We start from the raw sequence: 23284 nt of genomic DNA on the forward strand, positions 1-23284 counted from the left end.
TTATCTCCTGACGCTACTTTTAAGAAGTCTGTGGCGTTTCGCGGTGATTTAAATGCAAAGAGATACATTACAAATCCTGTGTCTGACTGATTCATTGTGTGATTGATAAATGATCTGCATATTTTCTGCATGAAAACAGTCCTCGTAAGGCGATACCCTGCCCAGAAGTCTGCGAAAGGTTAAAGGAAATTTTTTAAACATGTATAGACTTTAGACCAATGCACTGTTTTTTTTTCTGCTACATGAAATCCACCCTATTTATTTAGAATATAATATCACACTCCACTTTTATAACCCTATCTTTTTTTTAATTACTAGGTACAATTATGTGGAACCATAGTAACAAAAAAACAATGACAATTACAATACAGATGTTAAAGTGCTCTTGACCTGTTCCGAGGGGGGATAGATTTAAGAAATGCATATGACAATTATGTTTTATGGGGTTCACCTCTTCCCTTGAAGGATATAAAATGAAACTAGCTCCAACAGTAACACAGCAGTAGTCATAAATACTAGAGATTGAATATTCCCATATAGTACTATAACAGTGCTCACAAGTCCTCAAGAATGGAAATTCCTGTTCCTCTGCAATGATGCTTACAGGTACTGTAGAGTGAGTGCTACTGTTATTAAGTGGTGATGTTTTATGGTCTTGTATGTCGCTCACATTGGTGGTGAACATTTCATCATGTGCCTGGTATGCCACCCCACAAAGAGGTAGTTAAGTAAATCCCTTAGATTTCTGTTGCTCGGGTCTGGGTCCAGATCCCACATTTCTCTTTCTAACAATGCTGTGACTTTTAAGAATGTTTTAGGCAACCTGCCAGTCAGCAGTTCATTTAATATCTTGCTGATTGCTACTCACCAGAATGAAAATCAGGATAAGGTTTGAAACCATCTTTGTATAAATCTTAAAACGGGAGTTTCTGAGGTTTCTGCAGCTCAATTAATGTAAAACAAATGACCCGGAGGGTAAAGGACAATTTCATGATTAATTTTAACTGGGGGGCCTGAACCAAAACCTAGTTCTGAACAACCCAAACTTTGGATCAAGAGCCATGTGTGAATGTCACAACTGGCTTCTGTGGTCTTGCTAATGAGTGGAATTTATCCTCCAGATCGGGACACTTGGGGAAGTTCAGATCTGGCCTACCTCTCACTCTTACATACTACTATAATTAAGAATGACAATTAAAAACCTCTCATCCTACAGCCTAATAATTCCCAGCCCTCACTTTTTATAGATATCAGGCTTGATGAGAAATCCTTTTCCTGAGCCTGTGACCCTCAGACTGGCCCACGTGGCTGGCATATGTTGTGCTTCACTTTCTGTAACCAGACTTATACTGTAAAATATCGCCCTGCCCTCCTCCCCCCCATATATATATATTTAAATTTCTCTAAAGTAACGTTGAACATTTCTATTCACCCACAACAACATGCAACTTATTTTTGCCAAGGAAATTCTGTGCCTAGGATGGTAGATGCTTTTGCAAGGCTGTTCTATGGGAATGATAAATACACACACAAAAATTTTAAGGTAGAGGAATATTTTCACAGACAAATTCCAGCTTGATTTAGGTAAAAGGTGCCATGGGAGGGATTTCCGAAGGCAGTTAGAGGAGTTAGGCACCCAAATCCTTTGACTATCCCAGCCCATGTGTGCAAATATTCACTCTAATCCCTGGGGTGAAATTCCAATGGAATTTCTCCTGATTTACATTGGTGTAAGAGGAAAATCAGGCCCATTGACTTCAATGAAGTTACCCCTGAACTACATCATGCTAAGTAAGAGATGACTGCAGTAGTTTTGAGCCTTTACGTGCGGCGTTGATTTTTACATAATAAAGTCATGGTGTAATTATAAAGGAGAATGATGCTTTTTTTTTTTTTTTAAACTTACAAAAAGGATGAAGTGTGTAATTTATGTAGTACAATGCATGGCGGGAGCCAATAATGCGACAAAGCCAGAAATGACGAACGTTCTGTGGAACACATTAGTCTGACAAGGGCACAGCAGAGACTAATTAAACTGGGAGCTAGGTTAAGTGCAAAGGAACTGAATCTCTGCTGGCGCGAACTAGCCGAACTCCCTCCTTGACTTCAAGGTCATTATTCACAGGGCCTGGTGTCTTGCTTTCTGAACACTAGGTTGATGAAGAGGGAGGCAGGAAACCACCATCAAGAAACGAGGCCACACTGACCCCTAATTTAACTCCAAAGCCTGCAGTTACATTAGCTCTGGGGTGAATTTAGTTCAGTGGGCCTGATGCACTTTTTCTTCCATCCAATTATTTTCTTGTTCCAGTTTTGAAGGAACTATGGTCTCAGTTTAGGAAAAAACCACACTTAAACACACACAAGTCCCATTGACTTGTGATTTAAGTACGTGCTTAAGTGCTTTCCTGAATCAGCATTTATCCTAGTACTTCCCTTACAAAACTGTTGGATAATGCTGCATTTCAGCATGGGGGGAAATGATGCGATCTCTACATGAACTAACTGCTCTGATGCTTGTTAGAGGTGCTATGTTAAAGGAACACATTTAATCAAGGAGAACAGTTTTAGGAGGGTATGCAAAACACAGCGAAAGGCAGGCATCTAGGGCCCTGTACCATTGCATTATTAGCGGAGCTGATGGAGTTCCACCGAAGTTCACGTCTGGAATGGAACAGTTCCGAGTCATTTCTGTGGGTGATAATAAAAACGAGTTACCACATAATCAACACAGAACAGTGGCAATGGAGTCTTTTGCATTAAAACAACCTGTTTTGAATGAGTGCTTTGCTGATAAATGCTATAAAGGATTTAAAGGTGCGTAGCGCAATAATCCAGAACACACTGTTCCACATTGACTGCATATATTTAACAGTCACTAAGATGTGCACTGTAGTTCTAAGTACATTTTCCAAAACTGGTTTGGGCGCAGAGGACTCAACAGCTTAGAAGTCCCAAGCAGTTCTGAGGTTGGATAGCAAAGACTTGAGCCGGTTGAATAGTACTCATTGAATAACTTGGACAGATTGTATCACATTCTCTGAGCAAATTATTCCGTGTAATCTTTGATCCAGCTATAGGGCTGAGCTGTCAGTCGTACAGAATTTGATGGAGAATAGTGTCCTTGCTATAGAAGTTTGAAACCAACCCGTGGAATTCTCTAGCAAGGATACAGTTCTCTGTTCAGTTCCATAGCTGGGTTTCAAAATCCTAAAGAAAATCAATGACTTGTCACTCTGGGCATCTACAGAATTTTCTATAGGACCCTATTGGTTTCATGCCTATTAAGTTCCAGAGGACTTTCCCCTGAGGGGACAACATAATTAGTATGATCACAAATAATTTCAGAGATTTCAGTACAGTTTTAAAATATAAATTACTTTTGTGAACAATAGTTGATGGCAACTTTTGACCCAAGGCAGCTCTGAAGAAAAAGGTTATTTGCTTTGCCCTTCAATTATTTGCAATCTCGTTAGCTGTTCTTGGGAAACAGAACCCTGAACTCAGGTCGCAGGCAAACTGTGAGATAAAGTCTATCCCTGTTCAGCAAAGCACTTACACATATGGTTAACTTTATAACTTCTATTGCAGGGATATAATTCTCTATTCAATTCTATAAGCTGGTTCAAAAAAGACTTGCAGAAAGGATACCATTTATAACAAAACCAATGGTATCACATGAGGGGAAGTCAGGACAGAATAAAACCTGAGCTAATGAGCTGGTTTGGGTGGAAAACCAGACAAAGCTCGGTGGGGTAGGAAACTAGCCAGGTTTAGATTGAGACACTTAACCCCTATGAACCTAAAGCACCACATCTCACAGAACTCTGTACAGGGACATTGGAACAATTTGCCTAGTGAGGGTGCTGAAAGCCAATGAACCAAATTGTAAACCCTGTATATGATGGAAACCACTTCAAGCCGGGGGTGCTGCCACAGCCCCAGCACCCTGGTACTGGAGCCATTAAACTACTGGCGGGGGTGGTTTCAGCCGCAACTTTTCAAAGCGCTGACTACACAGCTATTTCCAGAGCACTAGCGCAAGCCCAAGTCTGGGAGGCTTGCTGACATACCCTATATGGTTAGGAGATTTACAAGGGGAAAATGTGGTGCTATAGGGAAGGGCACTTGCGTTGCTTTGCAGGACTTTTCTCAGGTCAGCACTGAGCCATTGCCTCAACATGGTATTTCAAGAGAAAATTCTGCTGGAAATATAATCTGGTGGATTGACACCCCTCCCTCCCCCTCCCCCCCCAGGAAATTAGGTCCTGATTCTGCCAGATGCTAAGTGCTCTGAATTCCTGCTGACTCTGTGGCCCTCCTCTTGGCCCCGGTTTATAGTGCCATAGAGGAATAATAGTAATATTGTATTTACAGTGATGTCCGTGTACTTGGCACTGTATAATGCACAGAGGGAGATATGGTCCCCTTTCCCAAGGAGCCTACATTCTAAATAGCCCAAACAGTTCAAACCCAGAAAACATCCGATTGTTAATTATTTGGAAGTGGTGTCCCATAACTCAGATACAGCTGGCATTTTGAGTAAGATGACTTACTATTGAGCAGAGCTGTGTGGAGAAAAGAGGAAACATTGCCACCGTTTTAAAAATACTTTGTTCTCCCCACCTCCCCTGCACCCCCCACTTTTTTTTTTTTAATTCCATAATTGAGCTGTGTCTGAACATCAGGGAAAATGTCCAAATTCCCCTCTTCAAATGTCAGAATTTTGAAAATTGCCACCGGTACCAGTTCTCGGGCCCCGAAATTCATTTCATACAGGCTGCCAAGCTTCCCTTCAACAAGTTGTTACTGACCTGAGCTGCATTTATACAAGTGACCTAGAGAGGTGAAAGGCTCCATCCCCTAATACTAATGATGTTCAGCACCTCCCTGCAAACATCTCAATACACTGAAGCCTATTGGGGTTCAGGGCACACAGTAGAGTCCCTGGAGTGCACTAATTGGACCTAGTCACTTATAGACTTGACCCTGAGAGGTTCGATTGCCCAGCATCTCTCATTGACTTCAATGGGAGCTTCCGGGGCTGAGTTCCTCTCGGAATCCAGCGTTATGGAGTATGGAGCCATCTTGCCCAATTACGTTTTTCTTCCTGTGACTTGTGTCTAGATTCTTCTGCTCGAGTCTGCAGAGCGTGCCCCCACTTCAGAGAATGACCTGCCAATCACCAGGACGACAGCCACGTGGTACGACGACTTGCTCCCAGATGCTATTCCCCTGGTAAATCCTGGGACCGTGTTGAGGAAGCCGGTGGGACCAGCTGGTAAGCATATAGCCAGGCATTCGCTCTGACTGCCTTCTGTAGTGTCAGATGCCCAGTACAAATCCAAATGTGAGTTATGCATGATAACTAATGAATAAGCTGCTTCAGTGCAACTTGAACATAAGAATGGCCGTACTGAGTCAGAACAAAGGTCCATCTAGCCCAGTATCTACCGACAGTGGCCAATGCCAGGTGCCCCAGAGGGAGTGAACCTAACAGGTAATGATCAAGTGATCTCTCACCTGCCGTCCATCTCCACCCTCTGACAGACAGAGGCTAGGGACACCATTCCTTACCCATCCTGGCTAATAGCCATTAATGGACTTAACCTCCATGAATTTATCCAGTTCTCTTTTAAACCCTGTTGTAATCCTAGCCTTCACAACCTCCTCAGGCAAGGAGTTCCACAAGTTGACTGTGCGCTGTGTGACTAACAACTTGCTTTTATTTGTTTTTACTTGGTCTTAGAAACTGCCTTGGGTTTGAGCACATCCATGACTCGCAGTGAAATATTTCCTGTTCTTTCTAGCTATTGGGTCAGACAGTGGGAGTTGTAGGAGAAGGTTTTCAGATGGGCAGATGTAAATTGCACCCATGACATTTGTGCCCATGTTTTTGAGCCTACAGGGAACTGCAGGTGCCAGTCCCAGCACTTGTGCCTCCAGCTACCTTCGGGCAGTTGCACACTGGAGGGTTATTGGCCCAGGTCCTCAGATTTGCCTCTGCAGTTATCTTTGCACCTGCAGCAAAGCGGTGGGAGCTTCAGCCTGGTTGAAAATATACATTACAAAGAGAAAACAAACCCCACAGAGATGTGTTTTCAGAAGCCTTAGCCTAACTTGGAGGGATGGAGTAGAACCAATGCAGGCTCTGGCTTTTTTGCCACCCCAAGCGGGGGGAGGGAGCGGGAGAGGGAGAGAGAGAAGGGGGGCGGCCAGGGCTTCAGCGGGGCGTTTGCCACGCGGCCCCAACGGCCGCGCCGCCTGCTGGGAGGGCTCCAAGCCGCTCCGGTCGGCTGGGAGGGAAGGACGCGGGCTGCCCTGCTGGGCTTGCTGCAGGGCGCTCTCCTCCTCCGCGCCGCCGGCCCCTACAGGGTGGCCGGAGAGGAACAACAACAACAACAAAAAGTGGCCGTGCCGCCTAGGATTGGGCGGAATGCCGCCTCGTACAATCTGCCGCCCCAAGCACGAGCTTGCTCGGCTGGTGCCTGGAGCCGGCCCTGAGTAGAACCAATGATGGTGAGATTTGGAGCCACACCTCCCCACAGCTGGAGGCTATTCAAATGTGGGAGTTTGATTTGACCTGTCATAGCTGTAAGGACCATTTGTGAATCTTATTTTCCCCAGAGCTCAGGGTCTCTCTCTGCTAAATTGTGAACACAGCTCTCGTGTTCACACACCCAAAAGGGTATACTTGGGTGCAGCTACCTGTCACTCTAGTAGAACGTGGGATTCGCGTGCACAGTTTAGGCGGTTTGCTGGTGCAGCACAGCTCTGTGGACTGCGTTTTTCCTTCTCTCTGAAAGAAGAGATCTGTGAGTTACAGATGAACTGCATAACGTAAAAACGACACTAAATCCCGTACCGTTTTCTGGAACGTTGCAGGATCACCTCCTATTTCTCCTCTTTAATCCTCCCCCCAAGCCATCCTTCCAGTCAAGGGGAGCTGGATATGATTTCCTCAAAGCCCATTATTGCTGTTCTTGCATCGGTGAGGATGCTATTATATAAAGTGCTTCTTTTTTTTGCTTCTTTTCATGCTCCTCAGCCTCCGCAGGGTAGAGCAACTGCACCCCTGGAAGAAAGCGGCCAACCTCGGGGGGGGGGGGGGGGGGGAACATTCCAGCCCCATTTTGCCAGCTTTACTGGTCTGTTTGTTGGTTTGTGTTGGCCCAAGAAATCACTAAGAGCTGACTCCTGGTTCCATTGACGCTAAGCTCCCATTAGGAGCAGTAGGTATTCCTGTGTCTTGTAAGGAAAATGTTTACACCCAATGGATGGGGATTTTCACTATGAAACATTCCTGAAAAATCGAGACACCCTGGGGGTACTCTAGAAAGGACAATTAATGCTCATCTATTGTATTCAGAATGTAGCACCTCTCTGGCAGCGAGCCCTGGGCTGGAAGGCTATTGATGTATTAACAGGAAAGATGTTCTGTTAATGATAAATTAGTGGCACTAGACAATCAATTTTTTTTTAAATTGAGCATAAACCGATTTGGGCTGTTTTTATGATCCCTCCTGTGGTGTGCAAAAAAAAAAAAAAAGTTACAACAAATCTTCAGCTTAGCCGTCTTGGCTAGACAGATCTCCTAGCGTGTGTTTCTTTGACCTTGGCACGCTCACGTCAAGATCCTCACTTTCTGCTTCCAAGGCCCTGTCTGACAATTGCTTTCCCGGCTCCCAGCGTTCTTCTGTATCTTCCACCGGGCCTAGAGTTGGTTTTTGTTTTCCTTTTTTGCCGGAGCAGTTTATTATGGCAGCCCTTCACGGCTGCAGCCGGCTCGGTGCACGGATGCAGCCAACGCAGACCAGATGTAATCCTTGTTTATAATTGGACTGGATGCCACAACAGGGAAGGGAGGCTTTCTAACGATATGTGCTGCAAAGTATTTTTAGCACAACAACTACGGTTGCCAATAACTGAATTAAAGCAGCGTTTCCCCAAGCGTCCATTAGATGCTCATTCCTTCTTCCCCATGTCATTTATTTTTGCTCTTGGGGTCTCTCTGCACCTGCACTTCATCTCATCCGTGTCTGCCCAGGAACAAGATTGAAGACTCCACCCATCTGACTTAAATTTCCTTACTGCACTTCAGGAGTCCAAGGGCATGATATTTTCCCCTGTTCTCTCACAGTGTTGGGAAGTTACCTCCTGCCTAGGCCACTGCCATTGTTGTTCCAAGGGTGGTTCCCATTAGAAGTGGGTTTGGGTTTGATGCTTTGAATGGTGGGAATGGTTCAGAATGCCCTTGTAGTGTTGACTGGCTGAGACCTTTCCAGGCTAAGATCCAGAAAAACTTGCTACTGTTTACTAGGGTTGATCTTTCTTCCCTGACTGACAGGAGTTAGAATAGACAGTCCTTTAAAAGCAATTAGAACTGTTGAGACAGCTGCATCACTGGCCTTTCTGATCAGCTCGTTAATCAACAGGCCTGTATTTAACTGAGGATTAAAAAAAAGACTCAGATTTTAGCTAATGGGTAATGGGAGACGTATTTTTCATCTACATTTCCTCTCCACCCTTCTGCTCTTTTAATTAGAGTCGAAGGCATCTGAGCAGCCAGTGCCAAAGAGAAAATGATTGGCGTATCTATTTTTCCTCTTTCAAAGCACAAAATGTTGTTTGTTTCTGTATCTATGGTGCCTCCAGGAATGCAGTACAGCCCAGATCCTGAGCTTCAGATGAAAGAGTCCTCCTGTAATTTGGGGTGGGGGAAGTACCGGAGAGGGATGTGTGGGGATGTGGTGCCCTGTAGGTGCAGAGAAGTTGGGTTTCTTCTTTGGGTTTTACCTCTCCCTTGTTGGCATGGTATTAACGCCCCAGGGCAGACTTTCCTCTGTCCTCAGATGTTGGGGAATTTAGAATACCAGCTGCACAAGGAAGGATAAAATTGCTGCTCCAGATGGATAGTTGGAGGCAAAAGGGGCTAGCAAATGTGTTACTGAGTGAAAAAAGAAACCCACATCTGATGATGATTATTTACCTGTATTACAAATAGCTAGGTGCCTAGAAACGCTGACTGAGATCAGGGCATCGTTGTTCTAGGCACTGTACAAACAAACACCTCGTGAGAGACAGTCCCTGTCCCAAAAAGTTTCCAATCAAAATAGACAAGCCAGACAAAGGATGGGAAAGGAAAGAGGCACAGAGAGTTGGCCAAGGTCACATGGCAGAACCATGAGTAGAACCCAGATCTTCTAAGTCCTAGTCTGGTGCTCTAGCCAATCTGCTACAATGTTCCTCTTCCTCTCCGGCGCTCATCATTTTCAAGGATATATACATTGAGCCAGATTCTCAGCTGGTGTAAATCAACACCGAAAGATTTCACTGGAGCCACGCTGACTTATACTAGCTACAGACCTGACCCACCGGTTTTGTTTTCTCTTTTCTTGTATCCTGTTTTTTTTGCATTTGTCTCTTTTGAGCCGGTAACACCATTTGTCACCAGTCTCAGCATTTGTCTGACACATTACTCAGTGTTGCAGCTCCTGGTCCTTCCATTAGCACTTTCTACCTGCAGGGGAATAAGTGCCATCTCCTTTAAATCTCTTCTGTAACAGCACGATTGAGGCTGTTGGCAGCAAATGATGGCTCTTAGTCTGTAGAAGTTAACAGGGTTGAATTATAATGGTTGAACTTGATGATTGAGGCCATTTTATATGATCAAGGGCATATTTTGACCCAAGCTCAGTGCGTTGTGCCTGAAAACAGTCAAATTTTTTTTTATTCCTCCCTCTGTGCAGGAAGGAATTCTCAGTGACGACAATTCTGAAGTGTAAGTGTGTGTGTGTGTGTGTGTGTGTGTTTTAGCTTTGGTACTTGGTCTAGTGGCTGTTTACAATGCCCTGCTTGGATGGCCTTCTTTCCTTAAAGGGACCAAGGCACACCTTCCTGAGCTTGCCAAATCTATCATCTTGTCATGTTAGATGACTCCTGTATCAGATCCACAAGGCTGGCCCTGTTAGACGTTGAAAAGCCTTTGTGTTCTGTGGATGAACACTCTTGTTGGGGGAAAAATGAAAAACCTTCCATGACTCTTTGCCCTGCACTCAAATCAAATCAGAACTCTGTTTGATGGCATAAAATAGTCTAATTTTTAAAAAACCATTCAAATCCGATCCAGTTGTTTTCGTTTCCAGACCCAGCTGGGATAAGCAGTGGAAGTTCCAAAACATTTTGAGAAAAATACGTGTGTCAATATTTACAAACCAGATAAAAGAAGGAAGGACTAGGGATCTTTTTGAAAGCCTGTTCTCTTGTGGTGAACCTCTCCAAGATATGCAGATAGTTTGGAGGAGCATTTGGGGCGCGAGCTCTGTACCCCAAGTATGCTCTGCATACCCAGAATGGGAATCGGATCCACATCTGCCAAAAAGGTAACTCAGGCTTGGTCTACGCTTAAACATTAGGTCAACATAGCTACGTCGGTCAGAGGTGTGAAAAAAACACATCCCAAACCGACCCAACCACCAACGTAGATGCAGCTATTCAACTGAAAAATGCTTCCCTTGACATCACTGGGGGAAGTGGTGTATCTTCACCGACAGAAAAACCCCTTTTGTCAGCGTAGGCTGCATCTACACTATGCGGTTGTGTCAGTATAGCTACAGCAACTTAGCTATGATGCTATAGTCTAGACATACCCTAAGGATTTGGTCTCCAGTGCTTATCTGAAGCTCTTGGAGCTGCAGATCTCATGGGTTCAGCATTTATTGCAAGATCTTCAATCCCTTGCGCACAGGCTGTGAAGCTGCTACCTGGCCAGCCAATGTAACCCACCCCTCCAGAGGCAGCTGGGAGCGATGTCCGAGGGGCTGGTGCCTCTCCTGATATCTAGCTGTGGTGGAGAGGAGAGAAAGGGTGGCATTTCCCTATCTGACAGTTTAAAAGCGTATGAAAATGAAACCTGCCCTCTGTGTTTTGAGAGTTAAGTTTTCCATTCGCTACATTTACGAGTAAAGTTGGGCCTGAACCAATACCCCAAATCTGAACATTCAGAACTAAACTTCCCCAAAGTTGTGGCTTGCATCTCTCTCTCTTTCTGAGTATTCTAAAGCCGCTGGTAGCACAGATCTAGGAGCCAGGAATTCCTGAGTTTTTCTAACCCTGTCTCTGACACTGACTTGCTCAGTGCCCTTAGGCAAGTCACTTTTCTTTGGGGCCAAAACCATTTACCTACCTTTCAGGATTAAGCAGTGTTTGGTCAGTGCTTTTTACACAAACACACATACACACACACAGAGCCAAAGCACCTATTACATTAGTGTGCAAGAACGGTCATAGTGTTTAAAGCACGAGGCTATATAAGTGATAAACATTATTATTATTTTGTCAGCCCAAAGGAAACAGCAGAGATGTTTAAACCATTCAACCTTTCCTCAACTTAGAGCCTGCAGGAAGAGCTGCCTTCCTGCTTGCGTACAATGTACACCCTGCTCTCTGTGCCTTCTGTCTGCTTACCCAGGGTTTCCGAGGAATTGCTCTGTAACTCACTTAACTGGGGTCACTGTGTTACAAGTATCTCCATGTATTTTTGTTCAGCATGCTCCTCAATGGTACAAACGGGTAACATCTAGCTGCCACACTGGGTTTGGTTCAATCACGCGTGTTTCTTGACGTGGGCAATGTTTGTATTAACTGGGACATATATTAGATGTAATGAAGTACTAAGTGCATGGAGGAGACATACCACTCCTTTGATGTGTAATAGACAATCTCTTTGTGGTAGTGGAAGTCAGTGTAGTACCTGCTTTCACATAGGTACCAACTGGATCATGTCATATTACGCTTGTATGGGACTAAAGGCTGGGTCTGGGTTAAGCAGGCAAAAGAGGGAGTGGGGGACTTCTGTAAACCCCTGCCTTGTGCCATGTCGGTGTACTGGTTTGGGAAGGTGGCCACGCCAATTTTAGATTAACACAAGGATGGAGGCACTGGCTAGCATGCTGCCCTGTGAATCAACGCTCCAATGGGCATGATCTGCTGACTAGCACAGATGCTGCTGTCTGCAGCATGTGATCGGTGAGCGGAGCTTTCCTGCCCCGTGTTCTGGTAGGCTGGCACTCACGGGGTCAACACCACTCTCCTCTGCTCCAGCCAAACAGAGCAGGAACTCCCCCTGAGTCAGCTGTACCTTTCAAAATCTCTTTGGGTTCCTTTCTGATATGTAAGCACGTATAACAACTCCAGTGTTCTAAGCTCCAACGAGTTTCCTATTTGAATGTTTGCAGGGCTACCAGGGCAGATTGGGTCCCCAGGCCCAATTGGACCAGTTGGACTTCCAGGACCACCGGGACCAAAAGGAGACAGGGGACAAACTGGCGAGAGAGGGCCAGCAGGGCCACCAGGTGAGTCTCTGAGAGGAACTCGTGCTAGGAAGTTCCTCTTACTCTGGACAAACTCCTCTGCACAGAAAGGGCCTGATCACATGACGTGCTGAGCATCTTTAGGTCCCATTGAATCAACTCCCACGGATCAGTGAGTGCTGAAGACACTCAGCCCCTCCCAGGACTGGGCCGAAAGTTTTAAATTAACGTAGACACCCCCTTAGCCCCTCCATGTAGCTGAAGAGTGATTATTCTGGGATGCCAGCAGCATCCAATAGGAGATGTAAAACCAGTCATTGTCCAGCTAGTGAGCAGAGAAGAACTTTTTTCCTGTTTAGCCCATTCATTGCTGCGTCCTGATCTAGGGGAGCATGCCTAGTTCATGGGGAGGAATTTTGCTTCTCTCATCAGGTACATCAAGCAATCAGATGGTTAACATTGAAACAATAACGGTGTCTACATTAAAAGAAAGTGTTATAGATAGGGCCGTCTCTTCTGAGTGTAACTTATCCTTGAGCTAGGAGACTTAACTGTTACTAAATCTTGTGATGGAGACAATGCTACGCCAAGTGCCAGACAAGCGGCGTTTGTGTTTCATACGTACTGATTAGCAGTGCTTCATAAATCTCCAAGCCAGGGAAACATTTGAAACCTGGAGTGTGCCTTAAATGTGAGAGTGGCCCCAGAGACGTCTTGGCATTTGCTGCGGTCCTGAAAATGGCTGAGGTCTGGTCCAGGATGTCTGACTCTGGTTCCTCAGAAACGAGAGATCCCTCCAGCCCCAAAGAGAGCAGCATTAATCTGCCCATTGCACGATTGGGTTCCCGACCTGCTTGAGAGGGTCGCTCAGAATAATACTTTGCATTTCTTCGCTGCCTTCCATCGGAGGAACTCAAAGCCCTTTGAACATTAGGGTGATTTCTTCCCCTCCCCACAGAATTGCAGCGTGAGGCCTATGTAGAACTCCAGCCCACGTGCGGACCCTCTGCACAGGGGTGAGTTTCATCTTTAAGTTGTTAAACCTCACAATGCCCTTGAGCCGGTCAGTCCTTATGATCTTTGTTTTGCAGACGGGGAAACTGAAGCAAAATAGGTTCAGCCCCAAATTATCCATATTTAGGACCACTAAATAAGAGTGAAAAGAAGAACAGGAGTACTTGTGGCACCTTAGAGACTAACAAATTTATTAGAGCATAAGCTTTCGTGGACTACAGCCCACTTCTTCGGATGCATATAGAATGGAACATATATTGAGGAGATATATATACACACATACAGAGAGCATGTGTGTATATATATCTCCTCAATATATGTTCCATTCTATATGCATCCGAAGAAGTGGGCTGTAGTCCACGAAAGCTTATGCTCTAATAAATTTGTTAGTCTCTAAGGTGCCACAAGTACTCCTGTTCTTCTTTTTGCGGATACAGACTAACACGGCTCTTACTCTGAAACCTAAATAAGAGTGAGCTGACTTTCAGGGGTGACGAATGCCCACACCACACCTCTGACAAAAGTTAAAAATCCTCTGCATTTTGCTAATCGGGACAGGGTGGGACTGTGTTGCTGTCATTGTCAGGTACCTGATGACATTTCAAGCCAAGTGAAAGGGCTTTTATTTCACTTACCAGATGTGGTTCTGAACCAAAACTACTGCTTATCATTCTCTCTCTCTCCCCCCTACCCCATTTCCTACAAGTTCGGTCGATAATGAATATTTTTTTCAAGTAGAAATCTTCAAACTCTTCCCCAGAGAAGCTGTTCTGTCCTGCGCATCCTCCGCAGTCTCCTGTGGAGTTTATTGAAAAGAATCACTCATTTAAAACTAGTAAACGAGGGTTTTTCAGTGGAAAATTGGTTTTTTTTTGCTACAAGTGTTTGATTTTCACCAAACACCCCAAAATTGGAATATTTTCACTGAAAACCAAAATTTTTTAGTATTCAGATTTCTGTTAAAAAATGAAAAATTTCCATACACATTTTTTTTTGGACCAGCTCTGTTAATAACTGCCTGTTTTCACCTCTGACATGGCAGGAATCAATGTGTGATGGGCTCAGCAAAAGGCTGGGAGCCAGGCAGTGCTAAACTATGATGCCAGGTCTGCCCTTGGCTTGCTTTGTGGCTTTGGGAAAATCATTTAATCCTTCCATGCCTCAGTTTCCCCATCTATAAAAGCAGGGAGAGGGAGATAATGATGCGGACTTAGCTGCCTCTCACGGGTGTCATGGAAGTTTCCTGAAGGCTTGTGTAGTGCTCTGAAAATGGAAGCTGCAAAGTATTACTATTAATATTAATATTAACCCTTTTTCTGTGTAGCTTCCACTGCTCCATTCCACACTGAATAGCCGCAGTTTCTAGAATCATTTTAAATGGTACACTTCATCCCTCACCAGCAGCAGAAGCCCAGAACATTCCATCCTCCAAGAGCAGAGACTTTTCCTTTTACTGGGGTTTTTGCCAGTGTAAGGGTTGTGACTGGCCACAGACTTCACCAGCACAGCCCGAGCCCTGCAACTGGATCCAAGGGTGAAGAGATGCTCCTCTCAGCCCTTCTGACAACTCCTGTTATTGGGCAACAGCATTTCTAGACTTAGATTAAATTCTTTCCAGCAGCTTGGTAGGCTTTGTACTTACTCTTTGCCCCAGTACATCTGCTAATGTGTCTCCAACTTGTCAGAAATCTCCTCTTCTATTTCTTTGCAGGGCTTCTGGGACCTCCAGGACCAAGAGGACTTCCAGGAGAAACTGGGATCCCAGGACCTCCGGGACCTCCGGGGCCACCTGCCACCCCAGGCCTTCCACTCACTGTCCAACAAGGGGTTCTCTACTCGCTGCAGCCCACAGCTGAAAAAGAAAGTAGGTTTCTTTCAGTGTCCACATCTTTCCGGGTGCATCTGTGAGTGACAGGCTGGTAGCCTGTGCCGAGGAAATTAGATGTTTTCTTCCCCTCCCTGCCCGGTGCTACCATGTCCCAACTTTCACTGGAGGAGACAGATGACCTGCATCTCTTACTGATCCTGCTAGGTATTTAGGCAGAGGAACAAGTTTTGGGGGAGGACAGAAGTCAAATTGTCCCATCTCTCCCTGCTGATGAACCTGAACTCTTCATTCAGGTTGTTACTTGAGTCTGGATGAAGAAGCATAGCTGGGTAGTTTATGGGACTGGGGTTATGGGGGAGGGTTTACGGCTGCCACATGTCCTAGTTTGTCTGGGATTGTCCCAATTTTAAAGAGGCGACTACCGCACGCAAGCCTAGTTTGCTGGATGTTCATCGGGTTCCAAATCAAACTGAGGCTGCATCGTGATGATGCAACCCGTGTGATGTTAGGTGATAACACGATGATGGGGCACTACAATGAGCTGAGAGTGTGACATCACAGAGCAACTGTCACAATTTCAGGACACTCGTGTTTGACCCACCAAACTACCTCTCAAAAGTGGCAGCCCTAGAATATTCTAGTTGTAAGGGTGGAAAGTTGCAAGGAGAACCTCAGCGGTTTAGTACAAGTTGGAATAACAAAGGAGCATACTTCTTGAGTGGCTTCCTTGTACCCTTCAGAACCTGACAGTATCATCTGCTTGTCTCTTTCATTGTGTTGCCTGTCAGTGCTCCTGCCATGTTTGTAGACTCTTTATTTAGCCTGCAAATGGCTCCCTCTGCTGCCTCTGCTTCGCTAGTCTTGCATTGGGATTGTCTTCTACGTCAGGGGAAGGGGGGAGGCCGTGTGGCCTAGTGGCTAGAGCACTGGACTAGGCCTCAGGAGACCTGGGTTCTGTTCCAGGTCAGCCACGGGCCTATTGGGTGAGCCTTGTGCTAGTCATTTCATCTCTCTGTGCCCCAGATTAGCCCCATCAGAACATCTACTGATGATAAGACGGGGGTGGTGGTATTGTGGTGTCAAAACTGACCCTTCTTTTCTCCAATCTTCTCAATCAGGGAAAGGGAAAATCTCCCTGTTTGAACCATAATGCTCTGAGCCAAATTCTGTTCTGAAATCAGCTTTGGGATTTCAGTGGGACACCTGGGATAACTGAAAGCAAGAGTCAGGACATGGGGTACAAATCAGAACTAATGCAACTAGGCTTAAAACATAGGCACACAATAAATACAGATCTAGTTTCCTGCTGCCCCACCCTCCCCCCATCTGTCTGTCTGTCTAGCAGTTGCTTGAACATAGCACCTAATACTATGGATGTTTTACTATACTCTAGTTCAAACAGGAATTAATTCGGGGAAGTCTTATGGCTTGTATTACACAGGTCAGAGTAGATGATCCCAGTGGTCCCTTCCGGCTTTATAAACGGTGAATCTATAAACCCTAGCATCTATGTAGTGCACAGAATTAAAAAACCTGACAGCCCAAGATAAGAAAGTGTTTTGCTCCTTCCCTTCCTGTAGGCAGAGGGGCATGGATTTTGGTGCACTGGCTGGCTTTTTAAAATATTGTACTTGTTTGTTTAGTTATATTTTTAAGAGCATGGAAAGGCATTCTAGTAAAGGTACATTTTACACACCAGTCTGTGCACTGTCAGGTTTGGCCTTGTTCTGGTCACTTCTGGCAGGGAGTTCTACTACTCGGGTCCAGTAGTGATACTTTGAAACTCAGCAATATCTTCCCTTTGGCTAGTAAAGTGCTAGAAAACTAATGCAATACTCACCCTACCCCTAAACAGTGCCAGCTGTTCTCCTCACCTCCGGCTTCAGAGACAAAATATTGTAATTACAGCCACAGGATTAGTAAGTGTCTTTGTGTCTGATAATGATCTATGGATTTCCTTCCCCTCCACCTACCTCCCACTTCACCCTCCTTTTCCTGAAGGAGAGTGGATGTATTTTTAATTAGTTAAAGATTTTAGCAGCATCGCTCTGTCTTAAATTATTTAGAGTATTATGGGCAGGATTAAATTCATTGTGGCTCAGTACCCAGGCTTTTAGCAAAATGTAGAGTGAACCACTGTATTTACTATCACTAGGAGATTTTGCTGGCTTCTTAGAGGATCATACCAATTACTGTGTGTTGATGCAATCGTAACATTGTGTATTTCCATAGTCTTTCATCTCAATGGATCCCAAAGCACTTTGAAAATGATAGATACAGAACCACTGAAACACCGCCTGTTCTTGGAGGGCAGCAATCAGCCAGCATGAAAGAGTGGCAGGGAAAAAATGAACTTTGACAAACCTATGTACTTGTGAAAAGTGCCATGTTCTCCTGGGTAGCCCTGAAAAGCAGCCAGGACACTAGTCTCATGAAAGAGACATACTGCATGGGACCCCATTTCTCTGCCTTGGAAGAATGATTTTACCCAGTCATTCCGTCCAGGAATGTTTCAAAGTTGAGGCGTAATCCTGTACTCAGTGATGCCAATGGGAGTATTGCCACTGATTTCAAATTGGCACAGAAACTAGCCTGGATGATTGGCCCATTGAGCAATCTCCCCTTGAATTACAGACTCTACCCTTTTATTTTTTTAAAAAAGTTATAAAATCCCTGGCATTTCCTACTAATATGAGTACTTTGATCAGACAGAACAATGGCAATTTTAAAATCAAGATTGGATGTTTTTCTAAAAAAAAAAAAAATCTGTTCTAGTTCAACCATGAATTTTCCCTGGCTTCTGTTATACAGGAGGTCAGACTAGATGGTCACTGTGGCCCCTTCTGGCTTTGAATCTATGAATGTGTTACTTCCAATTGATTGAAGACAATAGTCTGTAGGCCTAAACTCAATTTGTGGGGACCTGAGCAGAAGAGTGCTCGTGGGAACCCCAACGTAGTCATGGTATGCGAATTTATACAGAATACATAGCATAGAATGTTTCACCTAGTGCAAACACAGTAAGTTTTGAAGACCATTTACTGCTTTATCTTGACTTCTTGTCTTGGTCTCACAATATCAGAATTCCCTCTCTCCATCCCCATAATCCTCAAAAGGAAAACGGTTACTCACTGCCCCTTTATGTAGGTGACTACATTGTATGAGAAATTTTGCATCCTCAACTTTTTCAGTCGGATGAAATCTTTGAGACTGGAAATTGGCAAGAATCATGGCATTCGGCCGATTCCTATAGATGCACATTCAGTATACATGTTGGTCTAGTTTCCACAAATGTTCAGTAGCAGTGAAATTCAATCCAGTGTATGGCCTTGCAAGATCTCTACCCACTGTTGAAATCCTGGCTCTACTGATGTTAATAGGTTTAGAATCTCATCTAGGTGCAGAGAGTGATGCTAAGCATTTTAGAGACCCTATCTGTCTAATATAGATTTTCATAGAGCCGCCATCATTGTTGTAGCTAAGTGTTAAACTCTAAACAATCCCTACTTATTTTTTCTTCTTGTGATTAATACAAGGCTCACTAATAGGATAGATCACTAACATGGCAGGATGATCTTACTGTATTCATTCTATATGATTTGCCCTTTCATTCTTGTTAGCGGATTTGTGCTGCCGCGGATTGGTGGAAAGCTAATTCTCAACAGGCAGTAGAAGCTGGCTCAGTAAATGCCAGACAGGATTTTTTTTAAACGGAGCACATCTGAAAACCATAACCATAAGATCCCATCTGCTGACAGCAGAGGGAAGCATACCCCAGCTAATGAGCATGTGTACCCACATTGTGGGAGAAAGCTGTATCCGATTATTAACAACCAGTGTTCGGGTTCTGCCTGATCATGGTTAATGTCCGTGTTTTATTAACCCCAACAAGTTCCTGTTGGCCCCATTTATCAGCAGGCAAAAGCCAAAAAGGGGGGAGACAAGCATTTTCTCAGTTTCGCTGCACTGCGGTAGAGAAATTGGTCCCAGTTGTGTCTCTCCAGATCAGGTAGCGGGCAGAAATTAAGACAGGATTACTTCATTTCCATCCTGTCTCAACAAATCAAGCCTTTAATGGGGAGAATTTATCCTTAACACGGAATCGTTTGAGAGGGGCCAGATTCTAAACAAGACCTGGTATTGCCACTGTGTCTGTAGGTGAATGGGCAACTTGTGTGCTCTGGCACTTAGAGATGGGAGGGGCAGGCTTTGGGTACATTATCTTAGAGCCCTCATCAAAAGGGCTATGAAATGAAAGGAGTCTTTTCTGGGGAAAGGGAGGGGGAAATAATACCTTGCTCTGATCAGAGGGTGTTACACTGTGTTATATCTGTTGTGAGCTGCTTTAAGATAGAAACCCATCCTGGTACAGAGCAAGGAAGGGACATGCCAGAGGTCAACCAGCAGTTCAGTGGCAGGGTAGGGAACAGAACGCAGATCTCCTGGCTGCCCATTCAGTGCTTGATCCACTGGCCTTTCTGAAAAGACAGAAGAGTGGGAGGGAACGGAGCAGGAGGAATGAGAGAAAGAGATGGGATGGGGCGGGGAAAGCGAGGAGAGAGATTGAGGCTGGCATTTAGAAAACTGTTCCAGTGGCTGTGAAAATTGTGCACATCCAGGTACCTGGGATGCCTGTGGCTGCTACACAGGTGAACAAGCTTCACTGCCTCTCAGGATAGATTTCAGCCACTTTTTAAGTTTCTCCCTTCCTACGTGCTCAAATCCCTAGCCCTGCACATATCGAACAGTTGGCTTGTTAGAGCACTTTTGGGCCAGCTGGGAGTTTGGAAAGGTCTGGAGCAACTTGTACATCAGGGTGGTTTAAATGGGAAAGATACTCCCCTGCCTCCAAGGGCAGAATTTGGCCTGTTACATCGACAAGCCAGGGTGGCTGGACTTGCTGCAGGCAACTCAGTGAGAGCCACGCTGGGGGGGGGGGGGGGGGGGAGGGATCCTCCATCTCTTTGCTGTTGAATGACCCTGAAGCTACTCTGTGGTTGCTACTGTAGCCCTGAGCTGCACAAGTCCCAGGGTCTCCTTTGACCCCAATGTGTATGGAGAGGGAAAGACCAGATTGACCTGCTGCTTTGTGGGGATACAGAGGGACTGCAGGGGGGATGTGGACTCCCCAAATCCCACCCCCATGTATGGTGGATGTGCACTAGGTGTGTTGTAATTGGAGCCCTATATGACAAGGGAGGAGAGGGGCAGGATTCTCCCCATAGAAGGAATTTAGGAAACATTGTGCTGGTCCTCTTGAGCCAGCCAGTGCTTCGGTGAGTTTTCCCTGGCTGCGCCACCAAGGAAGGAGCGATAATAGAGTTTCACCCCAGCATGCTGCACGGCCCAAATGCTGAGCTATTGAGCTCAAGGGCTCCCCAGCAGAGTTCCCCCCTCCCCGTGTGTCACAATTAGAGAAGCACCTTTCATAAATAACTTTGAGTCGAATTGATCTAATGTCAAGCTGGGTGGATTTGTGAGGAGTAACTCTGTTTGTCATCATCCTAATATCCTCTTTGCCTGGAATTTTCTGCAACACACATTCACTCCCCTCAGCAATAATTAAATCCTATTAGTTTGCAATCCCACTACCCCATCCCACCTCCCCTAAGGATGTTTAATTTTGTTGACTGCTTGTTCTTTTAAAAAAAAAAAAAAAATTCCCTGAAATTGTTAATGCATTCTCTGCTGTTCGATGCTCATTTTCCGATTCCGTCTCACTCACAAACCCTGATGGATTTTGACATGGTCAAATAAAACTCAGATTAATTGGATTACACACTTCACTTGGGTACCTTTCCCTTTGAACATGAAAGCATTCTCAGACGTTTAGTTTCTGGGCCGCAAAGAAGGAAAGATGGCTACGGTCAAAAACGATGGTCAAGGAATTACCTGTTTGAGTTCAGCCCTTGTGTGTTTGACTCTGCCCCAGAAGAGACCTAGGTTCAGTGTTCAAGGCATGGTGGTTCCCTTCCTGGACTCCAGTGCAGAGATGCCCTGTCCCTGAGGGCATCTGGAGTTATGGCTGTTTTCCATAGCATATGTCATGCTGGATCAGATCACTGATCTAGCATCACTATTGCTATTGTACCCCTATCCGTGACCAACATCCATTGCTTCACCAAAGGTGAAAATCCTCCAAAATGTCTATACTAGACTCATTTTTTGGGCCAAATTCTGCTCTCCTTTATGCCAGTGCAGAGTACGCAACACCACCATTGATCTTTGATGTAAATATAGAGCAACCCCTCTATGTACCACTGTAGAATTTGCCCCTCTATGCCTGGAAAGAATCCCATCTAATGGTAGCCCAGTGAGCTAAAAGTCTGAGGGGAATGGACGTGTGGAGGTTTGAGATCACAGGCATGAGGAAATGGAAGTTTCTAGATTGTGGGGGGCAGTAGCTGGGGAAAATCTGGCTTTTCAGAAGGCCTTCTGTCATGGGTAACTGTGCTATGCAGTATCCATTGACCAGACCCTGGTAGAGCCCCAGGGTTGGGGAGTCTGCAGCAAAGATGCGGTTATTTTTAAGTGATAGATTATATTTTATATATAAATTGTTTCTTCAAGCCATAGTTAGCACTTCCATCCCATTTCCCCTGAAAGGAACTGCTGAAGTAGCATGGCTTGTATTATTGTAGTGTTTAATTGAAGGGTTTTGTTACATTTTTCTTTTCAAGTTTTGAAGATGCCTGTGAGTCTCTTCTCACCTGGTCCTTCACTGCCTCTGCTTATGAATCCAAAGGAAGGTCAGAAGACTAGAGAAATGTTGATTACAGTTAAGGCCAACAGCAACAAAGCCAGCAGAGGAATAAATTCCTGAGGCTATGGAATTGGTTAGGTTCAAGTGGCTAGAGCAGTGGACTGTGAATCTTCACTTAAGTCAGGATACCTGGATTCTATTCCTACCTATGTGACATTGGGCAAGTTACTTAACTTCTGTGTCTTAGTCTCTCCATCTGTAAAATTACATATTGTCTACAGCGCTTTTGTATCGTCAAATGAAAGGTGCTACCCTAATAGACTGCAAAATATTTGTATAATAGCATATGGGTCCATAGCTAGTGTGTTGGGCTGAGATGCTGGACCCAGGCACTTAACCTGGTGGCTGCATATTGGCTACCACATCGGTTTGGTGGCAATGCTTTGGGCTGCTATAATCATGCAGTAGCATTGACACCAGCGCATTGGGCAGCCACATGGAGACTCCGAGTTCATACATGACTTCTTGGATCATTGGAAACCAAATGTCTTAGAGGTGACATATCTAGGCTTTGAAAAAAACCACTATTGCTATACAAGGCAGTAGCAGCCTTTTGCCACTCAGCTCCCTGAAGGGGGCGCTATCCAGTCTGCTTTGGTGACTGGCAGCAGGATTCAGTAATTAAGCAAGAACACTGATTTGGAACGAGGGGAAAATTCTTTGGGGCAATTGGAAGAAACAGTGTGGAGGGATGAACAAGAGGCGTGTCTGGGACTGAGAGACTAAATGCAAACGCACTTGATCCGGAGCCAGTCTGTGCACATGATGGCCTAATGTATAGAGCCTGAAGAATGAGATGATTGCTTTGGAGCCTCTGGTAGAAAATCACAGCTTTTTATTTTTCAATGAGCTTCTGGATGAATTCCCCTCAGAACGGTCAGGGAAATTGTTCTAATGGTCAGAATTCCACCTAATTAAACACACACTCTCTCTCCTTGGCCAACAGCTAGCTCGAGCTTTCAAACAGCCCAGTGTGAAATCCTGACTGACTGGACGCTGCAGTTGATAATTTTCTCAATCATTAATTCCTCTGCTCTTTACCACAGATGGAGAATCCCAGCTGGCTTCCACCATCATCGACACGATCCTGGCTGGCTTGCCAGGCCCACGCGGCGCACCAGGGCCTGTTGGGCCACCAGGTAACAGACCCAATCAAACTGGACAGCTTTAATGAGGGGAAACCAAACTGAAGATTCTTCTCAGGGTGTGTGTGTGTGTGTGTGTGTGAGTGTGAGTGAAAGATCTAGGGGCATAGTTTACGCCGACGTAGGGTGACCAGATGTCCTGATTTTATAGGGACAGTCCCGATTTTGGGGTCTTTTTCTTATATAGGCTCCTATTACCCCCTGTCCCGACTTTTCACATTTG

General features: G+C 45.1%; 1 protein-coding gene and 1 long non-coding RNA gene across 4 annotated transcripts in view; one reads left to right on the plus strand and one right to left on the minus strand.

Annotated features, from left to right (window-relative positions):
* COL26A1 (collagen type XXVI alpha 1 chain) overlaps positions 1–23284 on the plus strand; it is a 230196-nt gene that overhangs the window by 178112 nt on the left and 28800 nt on the right. For all 3 annotated transcript variants that reach the window (XM_008166173.4, XM_008166174.4, XM_024103472.3), the window contains exons 5-8: positions 5128–5281; positions 12237–12353; positions 15037–15189; positions 22963–23055. In XM_008166173.4, the coding sequence (XP_008164395.1) occupies positions 5128–5281; positions 12237–12353; positions 15037–15189; positions 22963–23055 (517 nt within the window). The remainder of the gene's footprint in view (positions 1–5127; positions 5282–12236; positions 12354–15036; positions 15190–22962; positions 23056–23284) is intronic.
* On the minus strand, positions 1860–15108 carry LOC122174447 (uncharacterized). Its single transcript, XR_006176250.2, has 2 exons — positions 14968–15108; positions 1860–2691 (listed from the first exon to the last, which is right to left on the minus strand). It is a non-coding gene; the product is annotated as an uncharacterized LOC122174447 (long non-coding RNA).

The sequence above is a fragment of the Chrysemys picta genome, chromosome 19, assembly GCF_011386835.1.
Source record: "Chrysemys picta bellii isolate R12L10 chromosome 19, ASM1138683v2, whole genome shotgun sequence".
NCBI lineage: Eukaryota > Metazoa > Chordata > Testudines > Emydidae > Chrysemys > Chrysemys picta.